We start from the raw sequence: 24,342 nt of genomic DNA on the forward strand, positions 1-24,342 counted from the left end.
GTCTCTGCCCACTTAGTGTGATGCTGGTGGTGATGCTGCAAGGAAGTGGCCCGTGGACCCAGAACACGTTGGCTTTCTGCTTCTTGTTAGCAGAGTCTTCGGAGACACAGTGGAATTGTTTGCTGGTATGTAAACAGAAGACTAGGAGCTAAATGCTTTGATCCAACTTGCCTTTTTCTCTTGGGGTTTTTTAATGTTTTCCAGGTTTTTACATATGGCTTTCCCCTCCTTGGTCAGGATTTAATATGCAAAGGCTATCTTCTTAATTAGGTGAACCGATAATTCTTTTGCTTTTATTGTTTTTTTAAAGCATAGATAGCATTTCCTGATTCCATTCGGTTTAACTGCCAGATTTTAAAAAAGTTATAATTATAGATGCTTGACTCAGTGCAGAATAACACCAATCATAGGGACATTGTTCTGGTTTTGATTTCAGAGCAATCACTGAGCAAGGCTCCTTTGAATTGGAACATGAATCAGCATTTAGCAAAACTGAGTTTAAACCTCTACTCCAGATTCTGAGTGACAGAGAACTTCTAAATAGGGCACTGTTTGTTCATAGTTTTAGGTATCTGTGATTTACTTGGCTTTGTTAGACAATAGGGGCTTTGGTTCAGTTATATTTTTAACATTCCTTAAAATAAATCAAAGAGTGTTCCCATTTTGGATGTGGATTACTATGGTGGAGGAAATGAAGAATTTACAAGTGCCGAGTATCCTGGGATTATGCGCTGGGCTCTGTGCTGGATTGCCTTGATTAATACTCTTTTGGTTGCACGGAATAGAAACTGGCTCTGGTTAGCTTAGAGGAAAAAAGTAACTGGTGTTGGCATACTGAAGGAATGTTTGGGTATTTCATAAAATCCAGGACTCAGGCGAGGGAGGGATCAGGGGACTTCCGACCTCGGAAGTTCTCATCCCTGTCTCCACAGGGTAAAGTTAAGTGTCTCGCCAGAGGACTCTTCACAGGAGGCTCAGTTGAGGTCAGGCCTTCACTTGTGGATGAGTCAAGGCCAGAGAGGCTGGACAATACTGTTTAACCAGTTGTGTGTGGGCCATCACACTCATATTTCGTGGATAGTTCCCAGAGAAAGGGGAGTTATTGTGAACTGGTGGCCACACCAACATGGCCTACTATATGGAGCATTTTATTTTAATTTTTAAATTTTTTTTTAATTTATTTTTGAGAGACAGAGAGAGACAGCTCAAGCAGGGGAGGGTCAGAGAGAGAGGGAGACACAGAATCTCAAGCAGGCTCCAGGCTCTGAACTAGCTGTCAGCACAGAGCCCAATGTGGGGCTCGAACTCACGAACCGTGAGATCATGACCTGAGCTGAAGCCGGACACTTAACTGACTGAGCCTCCCAGGCGCTCCTATGGAGCATTTTAAAAGCTTAATTGAATTTTCACAAAAAGCCTATAAAAATTGCTATTTCTACCTCGCAAAGAGAAAATAGACTCAAATTGATCAGGCAACTTGTCCAACACTCCACAATCAGAATGTGGCAGAGCCAAAACTCGAACTAGGTTTACAAGGAGGGAAGGGAGTTTTCCTCTCAAAAGATTAAAATAATGTGATGAGACTACATGGAATAGAGTTTCAGATATTTTCTCATGGAGAGAATGTCAGGCATCTCCAGGGCACTAGAAAGAGTAAAACTGTATGTTTTGGCTTTGGGGTTGAATCCCAACTCAACCTGGTTGTCCATCACGCATGAGCAAGTAAACAGGTCTTCACGAATAAATATGGATAGATCACCTCCTTCGCAGGGCTGTTTTAACTATAGAGTTATTGGGATAACATGAAAATACTTGGCACAAAGAAGATACTCATTTTCAGGGGCAGAAGACTTTCCCACTAAGGAGCCCTCAAGCATGCTATTAAAAACGGAGTCACAGTTTAATAAAGCTTTATCATTCAAAAAAAAATCTTAACTGTTGTCTTACTCTCAGTCTTTCAAAATGGTGTTTTAGTCGCCTAAACATAAAGGTAGAAAAGAGTTAAGAAAATCGGGGCACCTGGGTGGCTCAGTCAGCTAAGTGTCCAACTTTGGCTCAGGTCATGATCTCATGGTTCGTGGGTTTGAGACCCACGTCAGGCTCTGTGCTGATGGCTAGCTCAGAGCCTGGGGCCTGTATTTGGATTCTGTGTGTCCCTCTCTCTCTGACCCTCCCCTGCTCATTGCCTCTCTCTCAATAAATAAATAAATAAATAAATAAATAAGTTAATAAAATCACAATGGGCAGAGAAAGTTTTAGATACAAAACATTTGGCTTCTTTTCTTTGAGATTTTGGGCTCACATTTCAGGGAAAAACTCTTACTTTAGTCATGGCACAATCTTGAAGCATGTAATTCTCTCAGTGAATACCACTTGAGATTGTCTGTGTCCTCTTGATAACCAGAGCAAATGCGGAATACAGCTCTTAAAGAGGGACTCCATAACTTGAACATCACTGAAACAGATTATCAGCTAATTCAGTTTGGAAGGATTAATGTATTCAAATATGTGACTCTTTGCCCAGATGATTATTCTCAGTGATCTTTAAGGGGGGCTCTGTGAAATAAAAGCACTGTAGCAGTCCCGGAGCTTCTTGTTGTGCTTGGTGGACATTCTGAAAATACTTGTAGACTGATTGGTACCAATTTCTTCCAATTTAGTTCAGACAACAATTAGTCTAAGTCAACAGCAAAGCTGGAACCCCAAACAGAAGAGAAAAAAAAATCAATCTGTGGTGGTACAGGCGTGAAAGAGAGGTAGAGAGTATATTTTCTTGATATTTCTACTGTTTCTGGATTTTAGTATCAGTGACCTTCTATGCTTTGTTTTCATCTACTTATTTAAGTGACTTATAAAATACCTTATCCTTTTAAATTTGTCACAGAGTCAAGTGATTTTTCAAATTTGTTTTGAGAGAGAGAGTGCACATGCGTGTGAGAGCAGAGGAAGGACAAAGAGAGAGAATCCCAAGCAGGCTCTACACTGTCAGTGCAGAGCCCAATTTGGGGCTGGGGCTCACAAACCATGACATGACCTAGGCCAAAATTAAGAGTTGGACCCTTAACCACTGAACCACCCAGGTGCCCTGAGAGTCCAATGATTTTAAATATGACTAGAACATTGTGTTTTTGGCTTATTTCTGAAATAAAAGCTCCCCTCCTCAATTTACTATGCTGCTGTTTGTTTTAATTCCACATTTAAATTTATAAGAGAAAACTAAGTAGTTATCAACACTTAAAGACTGTTGGTAAACTTTATTTTAAATGTTTAGGCGAATATATAAAAACATCATCCATAAATGAAGAAGTTTAAGAAAGATTTTTTAAAATAATTAATTCTTGAAAGAGATTAAGAAAAGTAACCACCAAGTAAGTTTTTGGAGTTCTTTTTATTAGATTGAGAAATCCCAGAAAAGTACAAAGCCCATGGAAATAGAAGCATTTCAGAAAACAAGACAAAATGTTTGCATACATTTTAATGACAGTATTTTAATTTTGAGGTTAAAAGGACTCATGATTTTGCATTAAAGTACACTGCTCATAATTTAAATACATTCTGAATAATTGGGAAAGGATTTCATATCTTTTATATTTGAATTTGAATTCCTATAAATGGCTAATCTTTCTAGAGATTATGTTCATGACAGGATTAATAAGAAAACTGATTTTATTGGTTTATAGTGACGGAAGAACAGAAACAGGAAATAAGCATAGATCACAAGCAAACCCCTTTAAGTGGTACATCAGATCAAAGCTGAATTAACATAATCAGTATTTTTAATCGATACCAATGAAAATACATAGATCCCTCTATAGAAAAGGAGTTTGCTAATATCAGAATGACTCTTTGTCATATCAGTGTTTTATATCCCAGTTATATCGATAAATAAGTGATGTTGAAATCTGTCGTAACCCGATGGCCAGAAATCCATGCTGCTTATCCTTAAGTAAGTGTATGACTGCATTCTAAAATCTTATCAAGTCACTGTGAAGCAATAAGTAAAGATATTTACTACTTTTGCCAATACAATATAATAAGCCACCAGAGAATATGAAGTTTAATTACTTTTGGTAATGTGGCAATTTTCAATGGTTTTGGGGTCACATTTTATTTTCTGCTGCGGCTGCTGCTCCTACTACTAAGAAAATAACAGTAAATGTAAAGGAGAAAACAAAAGAAAATAAATTAGATCTCGTGATCGTTCTTCTAAATATTGGTTTAGTTTACCCTTGAAGTGGAAATCAATTCTCCAAGGTTTGGAAGGAAAACAAAAGCATCTTTATACTTCACAGCATGTATTTTAGAGGTCTAATGATTTCTCCATTGCCAGTGTGGGTTAGCTTGTCATGTTCTCTTTATTCAATGTCAACTGGTTCTGTAGCTATTAAAGCACTTAACTGTTTCTGAGCACAAGAGAGGAACAGTTCCAAACTGGACAGGCTTCTTTGGCGGATGACTTGATCAAGCTGTTGGTTTTTTTAGAAGAGGGAGAGAAAAAGAGAAAAAAAAAATACACTTAGTTGAGGGGTAAGAAATATTATGTTCCTGAAGCCCACTAGAGAAACCTTTTAGACGATGATTTAGAAAATCAAATAGTGCTTGAAACTCAGAGACCATGTAGTCACTAATTCTGGCCTATTATCTAAAGTGAGGTGATAATCATTATAATTTTAAAATTGATACTGGTATTCAGTTACTAGAGAAATAGTATAAATTTGATCATAGTGATTTTAGAAGATATCAAATATAAAAATGCCAGTTCTTAATAAATATACAGACCAAATATCCACAAAGATCATAATAGATGTGAAATCATAACAGATGTGAAAAACAAAAACCACAGTACAAAAAAGCAGCATAATTACATCATGTGTAGAGTTTAGCAGGACAAAGGGTAAGTGAAGAGATCATTTCCTGAAGGTGAAGTCAGAGAGAGTTCTTGGGATAGATGTACTTTAAGAAATATCTGGGGGCGCCTGGGTGGCTCAGTCGGCTGAGCGTCCATTGGCTTTGGCTCACGTCGTGATCTCATGGTTCATGGGTTCGAGCCCCATGTCAGGCTCTGTGCTGACAGCTAGCTCAGAGCGTGGAGCCTCTCTTTGGATTCTGTGTGTCCCTCTCTCTCTGACTGTCCCCTACTCACACTGTCTCTCTCTCACTCTCTCAAAAATAAATAAAACATTTAAGAGATTGTTTTAATGTATCAATAACAAATTAAGAGAGTGAACAAAAAGTTTTTTTATTTAAATAGCTTATTACTAAGTTGGTTTTCATATAACACCCAGTGCTCTTCCTTGCAAGTGCCCCCCTCCACGACAATCACCCCCTTGAACAAAAAGTTTAATAATAAAAATCATACAATAAAGAACTTTCTAGATGGTCAGGATTATTGAACACATCAAGAAAAGTTTCTAACTCTTCCTCTGCCCCCCCAAAATTTGCCTATGGTCCAAAAGACACATGAAAAGATGCGCAACATCACTGTCAGGGAAATGCAAATCAAAATCACAATGAGATATCACCTCACACCTGTAAGACTGGTTAAAATTAGCAAAAAACATAAGTAACAACAGGTGTTGGGGAGGATGGACAAAAAGGAACCCTTGTTCACTGTTGGTGGGAATGCAAACTGGTATAGCCACTCTGGAAAACAGTATGGAGATTCCTCAGAAAATTAAAAATAGAACTATCCTATGATCCAGTAATCACAGTACTGGATATTTACACAGAGAATAAAAAACTCAATTCAAAGGGATCCTATGTTTACTGCAGCACTTTTTATAATGGCCAAATAATGGAAGCATCTCATGTGTCAATCGATAGATGAATGGATAAAGAAGCTATGTACACACACACACACACACACACACACACACACACACACGGAGGAATATTATTTGGCCATGAAAAAGAATGAAATCTTGCCATTTGCAATGATATGGATGGAGCTAGGGAGTATAATGTTAAGTGAAATTAGTCAGAGAAACACAAATACCATATGATTTCATGTGTAAGTGGAATTTAAGAAAAAGAATGAGTGAAGGAACAAAATGAGAGAGAGATAAACCAAGAAAGAGACTCTTAATAGAGAACAAACTGATGGTAACCAGAGGGGAGGTAGATTGGGGGATGGGTGAAACAGGTGATGGGGATTAAAGAGTATACTTATGATAAGCACTGAGTAACACAGAGTTGGCAAATCACTATGTTGTACACCTGAAACATAACGCTGTACATTAACTATACTGGAATTGAAATAAAAAACTTACTGATAAATAAATTTGCCCATGGTATAAAAATAACCAGTGACGACATATTGCCTATAAGTTACAGAGCAATGAAGGAACTCAAAAAAAGCTAAGCATATTCCATTTCATAGAATATACTTTTCATACTTATGTGAAATTTGACATGATCTTCCAAGAAGCATTCCCCAGCACAAAAGAAAAAAATCCAAACAAGAATTCTATTAAATTCCACTTCTAAAATCCACTGATATTCAAAATGATGGAAAAACTGGAAGGTTAAATTTTTGAATTATCCTAAAAATCAGTTAATAAAGATACATATTTAGCAAAATGCTCATGTAAAAAAATTGAATGCTATTAAGATTCTCTTCAATTCTAACAGTTTTGCATTTTTAATGTACATACAGAAATAGAATTTCTCCTTATGTTTTTTCCTTATCTTTTTCCCCCTTCCTCTTTCAGATGATGTACCTTTAGGTGAATGTATGCCTCTGCTTATACACGTCTATTCAATAAGACAGTTCACCATTACAATATAAACCCCCAGGGAGCAGAGACCTCGTGTATCTTGCTGACTAATGTACCCCAGCAACTAGAAGAGGGTCTGGCACATGTTAGACACTAAGTAAATATTTGCTGAGATTGAATGAACCAATAAATAGCTACTCAAACAGAGCAAGGCAATCTACCGGGGAATGACAGATACATGTTTAATTCTAAAAGTGAAAACATGCTTGACCTAATCTAAAAAATATGTAGAAAATAAAGGTGAATTTTTAAAAGCTTTATCTTAATACATGTAAAACAAACTGAAATATAAATACTTATAGTTTTAAAATTTTGCACTTGGCCCAAATTCAAATAGTACAGAAGAATGTACTATACCCATCTCCAGTTCATTCCCAGTTTCTATCTACTTTTGGATGTTTTCAAGCATTTAAAGATAGGTTTTTTTTTAATTTTAATGTTTATTTTAATGTTTATTTTTGAGAGAAAGAGATAAGGCAGTGAGAGCCAGGGAGGGCAGAGAGAGGGGGAGACTCAGAAGCTGAAGCAGGCTACAGTCTCCGAGCTGTCAGCATAGAGCCCGATGCCGGGCTTGAACCCATGAACCATGAGATTATGACCTGAGCCAAAGTCAGACACTCAACCGACTGAACCACCCAGGCACCCCTAAAGATAGGTTTTTAAAAATATTTGATCCAGATCTTAATAACTGATAACTATGGGAGGGTTCATATAATCACTTTATTTCACTTGTATTGTTTTGAGTTATATCAATAGACAATAATGTATTTCTCTTTTTAAGGCAAGGAAATTATGCAATCGCAAATGAGGACGGTTGTATCTGAGGCTGTATGTAGAGGATGGCGTTGGCAGGATGAGACACATGGGATCATTTTGGAGGTGGCTTCGTGGCGTTTGCTTTACAATTATGTTTCATGACTCGTGTTCATGTATCACAAGTGTCAGCTTTAAGAGTTCAGTCTTCTAGAAGCCCCTGGAATAATCAGGAGTTTCATTAAAATGAAATTTAACTGAATACCTTAGAATTTCTGAATATGAGACAGAGGATAAACTTTTCTCCTTTTGAAGGCCTATCATACAAGCTCACAAAACACACAACCTGCGACTGTTGCTAAGTAACAATAATCAGCTCTATTTATCCATTCAGAATAAATACTCTGTAAAGTTTTAAAAAGCAGGCATATATATATACACATATATTTTATTATATATGGTGATCGTATATCTATATATGTGTATATATATATAAAGGCAAAGGCATGATAAAATTTTTATTTAAACATATCAAGCACTTCTTTTGTTTGTGGAATTGGTGGATTATATGATGATGGACATACTGGTTTTGGGTTTAGATAGCTCCAGGGTTCATTTCACATCTTTCACCAGGCCTCCCCAGGACTTTCTGAAGGCAAGGATCCGTTACATCATTACTTTACAACAGGAACTCGACACTTCGAGGAGCAATAAGGTGACACTGATCCTCTACAAGAGGGAAGATAACTTGGGCCACCACAGAGCCGAACGTCTAATTTGGTGGGTGCTTCCTGGGCATGATATGTAACATCATGTCTGTAAGGAGGAACACGTGAGATCCTTCTCTTTTGAAGAGAGTGAATTCCTCTCTCTGAAACAAGTATGTCAAGCTGATGTTCTTGGCAAATTCCTGAATTTCAACAGCTTCTGTTTTATTAGGCATTACCTTATTATCCTTTATTGAGGCAAGAAGATTTCAGGCAAAATATTCAAGTCTTTTTGCCCCTTGAAGACTGGGAGTTAGTTCTTGTTTGTGACTTTCATTTCAAAGAGAATCAAAGATTTGTATTCTATGACCTTGTGCTGACAATATATTATATCCAGAGTAGTGGAGGCAAATGTTTCTGGATATAGGGTTTACAATCTCTTCATCACACTGTAGCTCTAACTGCTTTGTTTTCCCTTTAATTTTCTGTTGCTTCTGCCTTTATTCAGCTCTTTAGGATACCTGGAAATAATCTGGATATTCTGAGGTCTCTGAAATAGACACCTGTGCTTTATAAATATTGTTTTCCCTCTTTGCATCTCTTGAGTTTGCATATTGCTGAAAACCATTTCAAAGCATACTACTAGCTAAAAGCTAATATTAGTAAGATTAGGAGGGGAAAAAAAGCCACATGACTTCTTAGTAATTCCTGTATTAGCTTTACCTTTCCATTAGTATTTCATGCTATGGCAAAGAAAAAGAACAATATCTCTAGATAGAAGCATTCATTCCAAAACACAATACAATGGCTGGTGAACTTATCCTGGTCTAAAAAGCACAATTTAAAGTCAATTACAAACAAGTATGGCTTATTTATTTACTTTTTGGAGATGGGAGGGGCAGCGAGGAGGGGGGAGAGGGAGAGGGAGAGGGAGAGAGAGAGGGCGAGAGATTAAGAATCCCAAGCAGTGCAGAGCCTGATGCAGGGCTTGATCTCACGAACGAGATCATGACCTGAGCCAAAATCAAGAGTCAGATGCTTAACCAACAGAGCCACCCAGGGACCCCATGTAGGTTATTTTAATAGAACTGTTAAGAACACTGTTTATACCCCAGAAAATCTGATATTGTTTTTAAATTTATATATGTGTTATATATATAATATATATGATACACTTAGTACTAATTTCAATATCTTTTAGGTCTCTACCAGCAAGATATACCAAGAAATGTGAAAATACTAGGTTTAGCTTTATCAATGTTACTTTTCCAACCTGCCCTCCACCATATATTAAACTAGGCTTCAAAAGTGATGTAATTTTTTTAAAAAGCTAGAATGGATACCTGGCAAATTGATGGAAGGGGACTCATAAACAAATGTTATCAGTTTAGTAATAATACATTTTATGGGTTCGGTTTTCACATACGCCAACAAGCTCTTTCATTGAGTACTGAAGAAAGGTCAAGTATGATGATCTGGAACTGTGATTACTCAGGCAGATTTTCCAGTTAACATTACCATATTGGGTAAGAAAGATTGTTTACCTTCTAATAAGAAATGGAATCGTTCTTCAGTCACTTATTTCTTATGATGCTGACTTTTTAGTGGTGTTATCTGGATATGAACACTTCTCTTTTTCTGACTTTATTGTACACCTCTCACACAAAAGGCCCCCAAGTTGTTTCATTTACAAGTTTGAGATTGAGACAATCAATTAAATCAGTTAGTCAATGAGTTGATCAATAAAAAAGTCAGAATCACCTACTATTTGTACATTATTGCTCTGAGGCCTGGACACTAAAAGTATATAATAATGTCCTTGTCCTTAAGAACTTAATAATCTTTTAGGAGAAACATACATGCAGTAATTGAAGAACACTTAGGTGCTGATGTGTAAAGTTGGGGTCTAACGGAAGATGAGAGACAGGGAGGGATCATGGCAGGAGGGTGGCAGTGAAACTTCATGGAGGCAGGACTTGAACAGGTGCTCAAAGTATCAAAAGCATTTCCTTACACAAAGAGGAGAAGATGTGTTAGAGATTCAAGGAAAGCAGATTAGAAAAACAAAGATAGACTATTGAGAGACACTGAAGAAGAAGGCTTGATTGTAGTGGAGAAAGTCTGCTTAGGACTATTCATAGTTTCTTTCATTTGCTCATTTATTCAGTATTTCTCTTGCATCTATGATGTGCCAGACACCATTATAGGCACTAGAAATACAGTGATGAATTAAGACAATTCTCAGTTCTTATTATAACTTATACTATAGTGTGAGGAGACAAATGAATACTTTTCAGGTGGAGATCAGTAGTATAAAAAATAACAAAGTCTCATTTGACAGAGACAGAAGTGAGAGCTTTTGGGGTAGGATGAGTAGAGAAGAGTCCGTGGACAATGTGGTAATGAAGAGAGCTGAGAAGAGAGAATGAAAGGAACCACGCAAAAGCATCCAGAAAGAAGATTTTACTGCAGATGAAACTGCAAGAGCAAGGTCTGAAATGTAGGTCCAGATTTGGTTTGACTAAGGATTGGCAACATACATAGTAAAACTGGAGCAAAATGAGCAAGGAGGAGAAGGAGGGAGGATCAGAGTAGCAGACAGTGGCCAGAGTATGTAGGACACTAGAGGTCATAGGAGGGCATTGGAGACTTTTGGGCAGGAGTATGACCACACTCTAGGTTTGAAGAAGACCACACTTTGTTACTGGGGATCACAGACTTAGTGGGGCAAGAGCAGAAGTGGAAGATACAGTTGAGACTTTTGGTCTGGGCAAGATACAACGTTAACCAGACGGCTAACAATGGAAGCTTACCAGTAGGTCAGGTTTGGAACATATGTGAGATAGAACCAACTTGAGTTGCTGATGAATTAGAAGTGTGGATGAAAGGAAAAGAGAAATAAAAGGTGATTCTTAGAATGGTAGGTATTGCCATTTACTAATGATGGACTGCAGCTGGAGTGAGGTGGCCACAGGAAAATTAGATATTTGTTTTAGACAGGGTTGGTTTGTCTCATCCTATCACATAAGTCAGATATACTGGAGAGAAGAGTGCAATTCAGGAGGGAGATCAGGGCAAGAGATACAAATTTGGGAATCATCTTTATATAGAAGGCATTTAAAACACAGAAGCCTTTATCTCCAGAATAAATGTAGATAAAAGAGAATGGTCAGAAAACGAAGACGTGGAACACCGACACATGATCTGGCCAAGGAGCAGTGGGATGTGAGGTCTGAAAGGTAATTACCGTAATGGGTTGAACTGTGTCTCCCCAGAAGACATATTTAACTCCTAACCCCCACACCTGTGGATGTCAACTCATTCGGAAAGAGGGTCTTTGCAGATATAATTAAGATGTAAGATGAGGTCATGCCAGATTAGGATGGCCTCTACACCCAATCATTGGCGTCCTAATCAGGAGACAGGGAAACACAGGAACAGACACAGCAAAGAACACCATGTGAAAACGGAGGCAGAGACTGGGGCACTGTGGCTGTAGACCACGGAATGCAGCAAACCGCCAGCAACAGCAGGAGCTAGGAGAGGGGCATGGAACAGACCGCGCCTCGGAGCCTTTGGAGATGGCACGACCCTGCCAACACCTTCATTTTGGACTTTTAGCCGCCAGAGCTAAACTGTGAGAGAATAAATGTCTCTTGTTTTAAGCCGTTCGGTTTGTGGTCCTTTGTTATAGCGGCCAAAGGAAACTACTAACAATGATTTTTCCAAGTTGTTGGGGTCCTTACATACCAGAGTAGTGTTTCCCACAGTGTGTTAAACAGCATTTATATGTAGCGCATGTTCTATTTTTGTTTTAAGGTTTTTTAGTCAAATAAGTTTGGGAAATGCGGGATTAAAAAGGTTTCTTTAGAACTCCGCAGAGCTTTTGTGCTCATAAGCATTTGAACTGCCAAAATGGCTATAGAATAGTAACATTTCTCCAACTTTTTAAACTTCGGAATTGTGTGCGCGCGCGCATGTGCATAAAGCATAATTGGGAAAATCCTCCACAAATTGAATTTTCTTGAGAACTCCTGTAGACTCAAAACAAATTGCAAATATTGTAAGAAGACTACACTGATTGAGTTTCCTCTTAGAAGTAAGCGTGGAATTTTAGCAAGAAGATATTTTGAGATTTCATAGTCTAACATCTACATTTTATAAGTTGTGGAAAATTGATGCTCTGAGTGGTTAAGAGACCAGTTTCACAAACTTCTATGTCTTCCTATGCTTAAAAAATATACTTCTTTAAATATATTTAAATGTATTACAACCTCAGTTTACCTTTGCTTAAAAAAATGTATCAAGTACATTCTAGGGCCTCCCTAAGTATTTGACAATGGGTAGGTAAGACTCATCCCTAAAAGGTGCAGAGAACTACTCTGGGTGTGATGACATCACCACTCTTAGCCTCAATACAGACATGAAGGAAGGAGACTGTGGGCCAATTTTAAAACTTAATATGCAAACATAACTGTAGTGGTTTGGTATATTTTATGAAACCATCATAAAAAGGGCTGACAGACTTGAAGAAGATCAAATTATTGAGTGGTGATTAGTTTTATTGTATGATATTTACACATTTTTGCTCTAAACACCACCATCTTTACTTTTCTCCTGAATCTTCAAATTCTGTTTGTCATCATTTTAGCCTAAGAAACTTTAGACTCATAACATTACTAGTTGCACTAATGGAGGTTCTAGGTATCTGTTTTATTACTGGTATATTAACCATAATGAGGTTCTCTTTTAAAATAATCTTTTCCTTATTTTCAGATAAGAAGATTCGATTGCAAGAGGGATATACTGTATATAAAGCTTGAGTTTAGACATGAAATCCCCTCTCTGAGAATATAACTATGCCATTATTGTAAATCATGGTGAACCAACTTTAGGATAATAATATTACATAAAATATATGTTTAGAATAACTCTGACTCTAAGAGATACAATATAGTCAGGGCAGTGGTTTGAACGAAGGCAGTGCCAGCTGCCTCTACCATGAACTTCAGAAAATGGAGGCCTCACCTCTTTACCTGAACATTCACAGGTCATCACTCATGTCTCATGAAGACTTTCAATCCAGAGTTCTCATCTCCTTTCCTCTTTGAGAATACTTTTCAACTTTAAAGTATATTTCAAGTCTGACTATTTATATAGTTAAAAATGTCAACATATAAGGAAATTGTGTAACTTTCTACCATGCACAAGATGAATTACAGATGCTCTTTTAGAGAGTAAATGAAAAACGGGTCTAAAGAGTCTTAACCCTTATTGGCCACAACTGAAGACCCATTTTTTTTTGTTTGTTTTTCTTTTTCTTTTCTTTTCTTTTTTGTTTTTGCTTTCTTTTGTTTTGTTTTAAGATGTCTTAGGGTAAGTAAATTCTCTGTTTTTGAATCATCTAAAGTTAAGTTCTACATATCTGGGCAGTCCTGTCTTTTTATCTCAAACTACCATAGAATCCACTGGGCTATGAGAATATTCATTTTTGCTCCTTGCAAAATCATCTGGACAGAATAAGTCAACATGCATTCTAGACTCTGATGTGTAGGCAAACCACCTTGGAATACAACCTTATTCGATCTTAAAACAAACCGGTGGCCAGAAAAGGATGTACTGTAGTAGTAAGTAATGATTTTACACTTACTTGCCTGATAGCAGCCACTAGACTTTATGGTATGAGCTTCTATATGTGAAGTTCATTTAATTTGGAAAAAAAAAAAAGGTGGGTGGGAGAGGGGGTTCTGGTAACAACTGCTATAGTCCCAATTCTGACAATTTCCAAAGAAAATCTAAAAATTTCCAAAACAACTTAAAAAAAGAAAGCCATAGATTTAGGGAAATTTTAGAAAAACAAAAGGAAAGGTAAACAAAATTATAGTAGTAGTATACAGGAATTCTATCTTAGTGCTCTAAACTATAAGGTTACACTTATCCATTAATAAGTTCCATATCCTACTTTCTAGAGTTCAATGGCAAGCTAAGAGTTTATCTTAAATGTAAGATGATTGATTCTGGCAAGGCAGACTGAATTTAATATGACATTCCACTTACAGTTTTTAATGTAATTTGTTACATGCTCCCAAATGATGAAACAACTTTTTTTCACATTTTTTTTCAAGATCTTGGTTACTGCAAATACTGAGATCTGTAGGATGGCCTTTTGTAAATTAAATAAACATAAAGATCTAAATAAAAACTTATGTAACAAAATGTTCAAGTAATAAACACAAACTTTTGCATTTTTATAAATTCATTCTTAAAAGATTTTAGCAGTTATCTTGTGTCAATCTAAGGAACAATATCTGCTAATTACTATCTCCTCATTTGTTTTGACCTTCAGCAATTTAAATTTCATCTTATTTTGAAGTAGAAGGAAGAATTACATGACCTCATCGGTCCTGTATTCCCATGCTATTTTATAATCTCAGATGACTGATAAATTTTGACTTATATGTTTTAATATACAGAAAAAGGCAGGTGGCTGTCTACAAGGCTTGTTCATGAACTCTGTGCACACATCTACTGAAAATGATTTACAGTGCATGATCAATAATCCCATGATGTTGAATTAAGTCTCATCTTTTCTTGTTTTGAGAATAATGTTTCTAATTCTTCATTGGTGGTGCTTGCTACCGGCCTTGCAGAGATGAACATCTTTATGTGTCATATCAGTCATCTGCTATTGTGTGACAAATCACAAATATATATATATATATATACATATATATATATTTATTATCTCACAGTCTGTGGGTGAGGAAACTGGGTGCCGCTTAACTGAGTGCCTCTGGCTCCTGGTCTCTACTGAGGGGTTGCAGTCAAGTTCTCAGCTGGGCTGTAGTCAATTCAAAGTTCATCTAGACAAGAACCTGCTTCCAAGGTCTCTCGTCGCTGTTGGCAGGTCTCAAAATATCCACTTCTAACAGAGCTCATGAGAGAGAGCTCCACGAGGCTGCATAATAATATGGCCACTGACTTCCCAAAGCAAGCAATCCAAGAGAGAACAAGAGAAATCAAAAACACCAAGAGAGTGAGAGAGCACCCAAGTCAAAAGCCACGATCTTTTCATAGCCTGATTTCATTCAGTCTAGCCCAGGCTCAGGACGAGGAGACTGCATTAAGTGCAGGGCACTATTGGGCAACATAAACTATGTATTTTCTCATTTTTATTCTTTTGAAACTCTGAATGAGGCCACTGAGGCTTAGGGACTGATAACTTGGCCAAGAGGCAGGGCCAAGATGCAAATCCAGGGATGCAAGACACCAAACCTATTCTCTAAACAACAATACTGCACTGCCTGCTCAGATAAGAACTACAGTTGTGACTGCAGTCCTTGCCATAATATCGGTTTTGCTAGAAATATGTAGGAGTTTCTTGCATTGCATACACTTGTGTACTGTCAAGATGCCAAAAGTCCTATAGATAGTCATTAAAACGTGTGATCATCTTCTCTTCCAAAATAGGTTCAGGAAGGCTTCTGTTATATTAATACACAAATAGTTCTCTGAAAATGCAACAGAAGTATTGAAGAAAAACTGGCATCATATAAGAAATCACTTCCTTAAAGAATCTATAAATGTGAGTGGCTGTGTATAAAAACAACAGACTACTTACTTCCTGCTAGGTCCCCAACAAAAGAAAAGGGAAAGATTCATAAAGGCAATGTATGGTACGGATCTCACCCTTGTGGTACTTTTGAGGGTTAGACAGTATCACTTGTTTACCTTCACATTTCCATTACTACTGATAAGATACCACTGGACAAGTACACAAGTGTGAGATGCTCCACAGCTCTGATGCACACGTGATTCCCATTAGGAACTTCTCAGTATTCAAAATTGAACCAATGGTACAAAGCATACATGAATAGACTTTTTTCTCTCACTTTAAATATATAGTATTGGTCCTCCTCTTCATTCAGAATTTTATGGTGTGCACTTGATCAGTGAAGCCTTAAGGAAAAAATACCATCTGTCTGGCACATTTTAAAACAGATTTATCCTACTGAGGAAACCAAGTGGGCAAACACCCAGTCAGTCCTTTTAAAATCCCTTGCTGCCATCCAGCTGGGACAAGGAATGTAAGAAAACCCTAACCTTCTTCCTTCTTGTAAACAAGTAAAGGAAGTTTGCTTTCAATTAAGAAGGCTAAACTTGGATATTACTGCCTAAAAATGGCAACAGCACCTGCTCAAATAGAAGATGCTGAAAAATAATTAACACTAAACACCCACCAAAGAGAAGGTATCAGAATTCAGGAAATACAGCACAGTGTGTGAGTTCTCTCTCCAATATTCCATTTCCCTTGTTCTTACCAATAAAATTCCTCTTTAGTTCTAGGACCAATATGAATATCCTTAAGTCATTACTCCCAAGACTCCCTCCCACCAGGAGTAGCTCAAGAAATGGGAGTGTAAGTCACTGGGTAGGATCTCCAGGGGACTTCCTTAAGAATGGGACAGACTCCTATGCCAAATTCTTTTTCCTTTAATTTTTTCATTTTTCCTTTCTCCTCCATCACAAATGTGTTTACTGGAGCTCCAGCTATTGTTCTGTAGCCTTAAAAATGTAAGCTAGTGCTAAAGATAGAAAAAGTACAAAGACAGAAGGATCCTGAATCATTTATGACTTTTTAAAGCCTCTGTACCAGCTCTAAACTGCTCACCTCTGGACTTACTGATGCTGTTCTTTCTAGTTTCTTTTGTTATGAGACAAACACAGATCCCAGTGACAACTTTACACTGTGCAGGTCTACCATCACATGAGAAATAAAAATTTACTTTTGAGGGTATAAGCTCAAGAATTTGAACATAAGCTCTGTGTGTTAAATGACTGAGATGAAAATTTCCAGCAAGTTGGCCATGTTTAATTTGGGGACTAAAAAACAACCAATGGAATATAATCTCCTGTAATAGTTTAAGGTATGTGAATGGTAAAAAATAAAAATAATACAATCCCAATCAAAATCCTAGCAAGTTATTTTATGGGTATTAATAAACTGATTCTACAGTTCATATGGAGAAATAAAAGACTCAGAATAGCAACTCAATATTGAAGACAAAAAAGAGCTGGAAGTCCAATGCTACCAAACTTGCAAGATCTGTTATACAGTGACAGTAATCAAGGTAGCACAGTATTGGTGAAAGAACAGATGAAGAAAGATCAACTGAACAGAAGAAAATCTAGAAATAGACCTCCATAAAAAATAGCTGGACTGACCTTTGACAAAGGAGCAAAGACAGTACAATTGAGAAAAGACAGTCTTTTCAACAAATGGTACGGAGACAACTAGATATCCACAGCACCCCCCCCCCCACAAAAAAGAATTTAGACATACACCTTACTTCTTCACAAAAATTAACTCAAAATTAATTATAGACCTGAAGGTACATTGCAAAACCATAAAATCCCTAAAAAAATAACAGGAAAGAAAATATAGATAACCTTGGGTATGGTGATGTCTTTTTATTTCTATTTTTATTTTCAAATGTTTATTTACTTTTGAGAGAGAGAGAGACAGAGTGAGAGTGGAGGAGGGGCAGAGAGAGAGGGAGATGCAGAATCTGAGGCAGGTTCAGGCTCTGAGCTGTCAGCACAGAGCCTGATGCAGGGCTCAAACTCACGGACTGTGAGATCATGACCTGAGCCAAGTTGGACACTTAAATTACTGAGCCACCAAGGCACCCCAGGTGATGTCTTTTTATATGCAATACCAAAGGCACAATCCATGAAAGAAATAAATGATAAGCTCAAATTCATTAAAAGTTTCTTCCCTGTAAAAGACAGTATCAAGATGGTGAGACAACAAGACACAGAGGAGAAAATATTTGCATAGACACATCTGATAAAAGACTGTAATCCAAAATATGCAAAGAATTATCAAAATACAATAAAATACCTGATTAAAAAATGGACCAAAGATCTTAACACCTCTCCAAAGAAGATATGCAGTATCTTATCAAGTATCAAATAAGTATATGAAAAGATCTTCATCAGAGAAATGTATGTTAAAAAGAGATACCACTAAACATTTATTAGAGTAGAAAAGTGACATCACCAAATGCTGATGAAAATGTGGAGCAACAAGAACTCTCATTCATTGCTGATGGAAAAGCAAAATGGTATAGCCACTTTGGAAGACAGTTTGGTGGTTTCTTACAAAACTAAACATACTCTTACCATATGTTCCAGCAATCTCATTCCTTGGTATTTACCCAAATACCAAGTAGATGAAAGGAGCTGAAAACTAATGTCCACACATAAAACTTGCACATGGATGTTTATAACAGTTTTATTCATAACTGCCCAAACTTGGAAGCAAACTAAATGTTCTTCAGTAGGTGAATAAATAAATAAACTGTAACACATCCAAATGATGGAATATTATTCAGCACAAACAATAAATGGGCTATCAAACCATGAAAAGACTTGCAGGGAACTTAAGTGCATATTGGTAAGTGAAAGAAGTCAAACTGAAGAGGCTGCATACTGTATAATTCCAACTTTAGGACATTCTGGAAAAGGCAAAACTCTGGAGACAGTTAAAACTTAGTGGTTGGCAGAGGTAGGGTAGGAGGTGATGAATAAAAGAGCACAGAAGATTTTTTGAGCAATGGAAACATTCTGTATATTATAATGATAGATACATGTCATTATTCATTTGTCTAAACTCATAGAATATGCAACACAAAGAGTGAACCTTAGTGTAAAGTATGCATTTTGGCAATTACGATGTGTCAATACAGGTTCACTGAGGGTTAACAAATGCACCATTTTGGTGGGGAAATATTGATTGTGGGGGACATTATGCACGTGCAGGATGAAAGGGTATATTGGAAACCTTTGTATCTTCCTCTCAATTTTGTTGTAGACATAAAAATACTCTAAAAAGTTAAGTCTTTTTAAAAAAGTTTTATGGTGGTCTCATTTTATAGGATATTTTCAAAGAAAACACTGAAGTATATTTCTTAAATTTATGGTGAGTATATACAGAAATATAAACTTCATTTTTTAAAAAAAGTAGTCTCTAAATGATGGGAGAGCTTTACATAAAAATGAATGAAGTGTCTAGCCTTGCCTGAGTTGTTGGCTGAGAAACTGGGAGACGTTAGGGATGATATTTAGAGAGGAAGACCACTGCAAGAACAAAGATCTTAGTCTTCTTCTTGGAGACTTAAATCTGGGATGCCAAAAGTCCATTAGTTCGTGGACTGGTGTAAAAATTACCAATCTAGTAATCATTTTTAAAGGATTCTTGAACCATAGTTAAGACGTTTCTGGGTTTTGCTGAGTTAAGGACAGCAGGAGAAGGACTGGGGGCTTCGGGGAGTGTCCTGGACAGTGACCTACATGTATCCTGCGCACAGGAAACAAAATCACAACTGTTCTATTTGAGGGACAGTGTTGAGCAATCATCAAAAAGTGAGATGAAGTTCCAGAAAGCAAAGAAAACTGACTGGAATTTTTTTCTTCTCTTGGCAGACTTCATCTCATTATTTGATGATCATTTTGCACAACTTCCTTGTACTGAAAAAGCTAATGACCTGTAATGGTCACTGGTATAAAACTCCTCACAAAACGTGGTGCAAAGTATGGAGAGCAGGACTCAGCATTCCTTCCTTAATTTCATCAGGTTATTTTAATACAGCTGACTCTTGAACAACATGGGTTTGATCTGTGTGGGTCCACTTATATGTGGATTATTTTATAGTACAGTACTACAAATGCTTTCTCCTTATGATTTTCTTTTTTTCAGTTTATTTCTTTATTTAATTTAATTTTACTTATTTATTTTTTAATGTTTTATTTATTTTTGATACAGAGAGAGACAGAGCATGAGAGGGGGAGGTGCAGAGAGAGAAGGAGACACAGAACCGGAAACAGGCTCCAGGTTCTGAGCTAGCTGTTAGCACAGAGCCTGACGCAGGGCTCGAACCCATGAACGTGGGATCTGACCTGAGCCGAAGTCAGAGGCTTAACCTACTGAGCCACCCATGCGCCCCTTTAATTTTATTTTTTAAATAATTTTTTAAAGTTTATTTATTTTGAGAGAGACAGAGAGCGTGAACAGGGGAGGGATAAGGAGAGGGAGAAAGAGAGTGAAAGAGAGAGAATGAATCCCAAGCAGGCTCTGCAGGGTTAGTGCAGAGCCCAACATGGGGCTAGAACTCATGAAACTGTGAGATCATGACATGAACCAAAGTCAATCAAAGAGTTGGACGTTTAACCAACTGAGCCACCTAGGCACCCCTATTTAATTAAAGCAATCTCTACACTCAACATGGGGCTCAAACTTACGACCTTGAGATCATGAACCAAACGTTTTTCCAGCCATCCAAGCACCCTCTTATGATTTTTCTTCAAGGGTCAGCTGTATTTTCAGAAGTATCATAAGTAGAAGGAGGGGGTGCCTGGATGGCTCAGTTGGTTAAGCACCCAACTTCAGTCCAGGTCATGATCTCATGGTTCACGGGTTCGAGCCCCATTTCAGGCTCTGTGCTGACAGCTCAGAGCCTAGAGCCTGCTTCATGTTCTGTCTCTGTCTCTCACTGCCCCTCCACTACTCACTTTCTGTCTCTCCCTCTCAAAAATAAACATTAAAAAGAAATTAAAAAAATAGAATGGAAAGTAAGAACTGACTAAATTATGATCATCATTTCTATTTTACAAATAAGGAAATTAAAACATCAAGAAGTTCTATATTTGAAAGAGAATTGGTAGCAAAACCATATTTATAGAATATGTAAGTTCCTGGCTCCAGAGTATAAACACATACTGTCCCACTGAATTAATGTATAATGGATTATGAGAGAAGGTGAAAATTTAATGAAAATAATGTTTGTGAGGGAGGATATCTTTCAAAATTAACCCTAGTAAGTTGTGTTGGAAGGATGAATAATACTGCAAAAGACTATTCTGGTCCTAGAATATTTAAAAATACAGAGGACATGAACAAAAGCATTTGATAAGAAAATTGTTACCAAATATCTGTGTGTGATAAAGACCACAAAGTACTCCTGTTGTTCAAATCACACAGTAAAGCTGTTGCAGAGGCTAAGGAAACAACTTTTTTTTATTTATTTAAAAATTTAATAAAGTATTTTATTAAAAAAACATTTCTTTTATGTTTTTATTGAAATTCTAGTTAACATATATGGTAAGATTGGTTTCTGGTGTAGAATTTGGTGACCCATCATTTACATATGACACCCAGTGCTCATCACAAGTGCCTTCCATAATACCCATCAGCCATCTAGCCCATTCCCCTGCCCTCTTGCCTCCCTGTTTGTTCTTTCTAGGAAGCAAGCCATAAGGGACTATGGCTTGCTTCCTTCTCCTTCTCTTTTCTTCTCTTGCCCTATGTTCATCTGTTTTGTTTCTTAAATTCCACACATGAGGAAAATCATATAGTATATATTCCAACTTATTTAGCTTAGCATAATACAGGGCAAGATTTCATTCTTTTTTGGCTGAGTAATATTCCATTGTGTATGTGTGTCATACACATATACACCACATGTTCTTTTTTTTAATGCTTATTTATTTGTTTACTTATTTTTAGAGAGAAAGTGAGTGTGTGAGGAGGGAAGGGTCAGAGACAAAAGGACAGAGAGAATCCCAAGCAGGTCCAGAGCTTTCAGCACAGAACCTGAAGTGGGGCTTGAACTCATGAATTGTAAGATCATCATCTGAGCTGAAACCAAGAGTTGGATGCTTAACTGACTGAGTTGCCTAGGCACCCCTATACAACACATCTTCTTTATCTATTCAAATAAAATTTGAAAAAGAAATCACAGCAAAGCAACATTTTAAAATCTGTTTTTTATCATTCTATTTTATCCAAAACAGGTAAGCGGAAGGGGGGGAGCATAAGAAATAAATATTAAGGATCCTATGAGTGGTTATATTTTCAGTATTCTGGAGTTCTTAGAAAGGGAACCACAGAATTTTTAATTGCACACATCTCAGTAATCTTTGGGAAAAGTAGAATTGAGAAATTTATCAGCTAATCAAAATATCAAAACTATAGTGGCCAATAACAAACACTTGAAGTGTGAGTTACTGAAAAATTAATCATAAATTATTTGACAAATGGACAAAACCAGAATAATTACTCTAGGAGAAAATATTCAAAGGGTGTGTATTTCACAGGCAAGCAAACTATTAATAGAAAATGAAGTGAACAAATTTAATGTAAACATAAAGACTATTTGTTTTGGAAATTTGCTTCTAATTAAAGAGATTACAGGTGCCTGACTTTGAGTATGGGTAAGCCAGTTACAATTCTCTAAATCTCAAAAAAAGGAAAAGAGACTCAAAGAAAATATTCTGAATAGAATTACACCAATCAAGCAGATAGCTTGATTAAACTTTAATGTAGACATGCATTTTGCTTACAGAGTATGCATGATGAATGTTAAAGAAACACACTGATATAATTTCCCAGATCAAGTATGGCTACCATTAGGCCCAATTCACTAATAAATAGTGTCCAAATATCACATATTTCAAGGCAATAATAACAGTAGTATCTTCTTCTTGGTCAGGATTAATAGTTTGTGGAAAGAATGAGTGCTACTGACCCGTGTGCTTTGAGGGTTCTTTGAACAGAACTTACACCGCCCCACCCAGCATTATTTTCCGGACACGCTTATGGCCGATGAAAACCATTTCCTTAATGGCTGATAAAGGTTAGAGACATACTGTGTCACATGGAATAGCGTAAACTACACATGAGTACCTTACAAATCTATGACACTGTTTTCTAACTGGCTTAATTCAGAGGTCTCTAAATATTTTGATTCTGTATGTCCCCTTACACGTTTTAAAGTTGCTATCTAAGCTTTTTTTTATTGTAAGTTACATAATTTTACAAATAATGGAATTTTCCAGCATACTATACTTGCTGACATCTGTAAACAGAACAATTACTTGCTCTTTTAGATATATCCTATTGATACCCCACATCACTTATTTTTAAAAAATATAAACATACTATTGTTTATAATCTGGAAGTTTTACACTATTCCTTCTCTTTCCTTAAACTTCTATATTCAACCACCAGCCTATTTTTATCCTAGCCATATATCTTGTGTTTACAACTTGTATGATCACTCTATTTTACTTCTCTGATATATATATAGATAGATTTAAAGTAAAAAATAAAATAATCCCAAATCTGCTACCTTCAGAGATTAAATTATAATTTTGAAGTCCCTTCAATGTGGGCTCATCTGATTACATTAGTAAAGGACTGTTCAATCTTAAGTCAACATTTATTGGACATATTGGCAGCATCTGATAGAGATACAACTCCGATGAATCACTTTTTCCACTTTGTTTTTGGCATACCTTTCGGACTTCGTCTCCCTTTGCTCACTCAGTTGCAGCCACCGTCTTCCTTGCCCTTTCTCAAATATAACCAAGCTCCCTTGCACTTGGTGTTCCCTCCATCTGGAATATCTTTCTAGATAACCACATGACTTCACCACTCTCTACATGCAAGTCTTTTTCCAAATGCCAATCTGGGTTCATTGCTCAGGCCTGCTTTCATGCACTTCCTCTAAAACAGCACACTGGGTCTTTATCGCATCCCTAACCCATCAGCCTGATCCCGAAGGTATTAACATCCTCAGATAGCACATGTTTGTTTGATGTCAGCTTCAGACCTCATTAAAATGCAGGCTCCCTAAGAAAACGCTAGGAAACCATACATAGATTCTGATGTACCCACTTGTCTCTCCAAAGTCTAGAACAGTGTCCAGAAATTGTGAAATATATTTATCAGCTAATCAAATATCAAAACTATAGTGGCCAATAACAAACACTTGAAGTGTGAGTTAATTAGAACTGACTGAATGTTTTCTGAATTTATTAAAGAACAAAACGAGAAGAGATAATTACTAAATTTATTTTAGCAACTGTATTTCAGAAAATATAATGTAATATATTTTCAAGAATTTTTTTTAACTTTTTAAAATTGTTTTAATTTTTAATTTTTAATGTTTTTATTTACTTTTGATACAGAGACAGAGCATGAGAGGGGGAGGGGTAGAGAGAGAAGAAGACACAGAACCAGAAGCAGGCTCCAGGCTCCGAGC

The 24,342-nt window shown here is 36.8% G+C and overlaps 1 protein-coding gene across 4 annotated transcripts in view; it reads right to left on the reverse strand.

The window, feature by feature from the left end:
* Positions 1-3,369: 3,369 nt before the first annotated feature.
* CCDC91 (coiled-coil domain containing 91) overlaps positions 3,370-24,342 on the reverse strand; it is a 329,701-nt gene continuing 308,728 nt past the window's right edge. For 3 of the 4 annotated variants that reach the window (XM_029954362.1, XM_029954358.1, XM_029954360.1), the window contains one exon: positions 3,370-4,466. In XM_029954362.1, coding sequence (XP_029810222.1) covers positions 4,356-4,466 — 111 coding nt within the window. In that variant the 3' untranslated portion in view covers positions 3,370-4,355. Of the gene's footprint in view, positions 4,467-7,483; positions 7,750-24,342 lie in introns of those variants that run through there. The other variant, XM_029954359.1, reaches the window with a different exon arrangement.

The sequence above is a fragment of the Suricata suricatta genome, chromosome 10, assembly GCF_006229205.1.
Source record: "Suricata suricatta isolate VVHF042 chromosome 10, meerkat_22Aug2017_6uvM2_HiC, whole genome shotgun sequence".
Lineage (NCBI taxonomy): Eukaryota > Metazoa > Chordata > Mammalia > Carnivora > Herpestidae > Suricata > Suricata suricatta.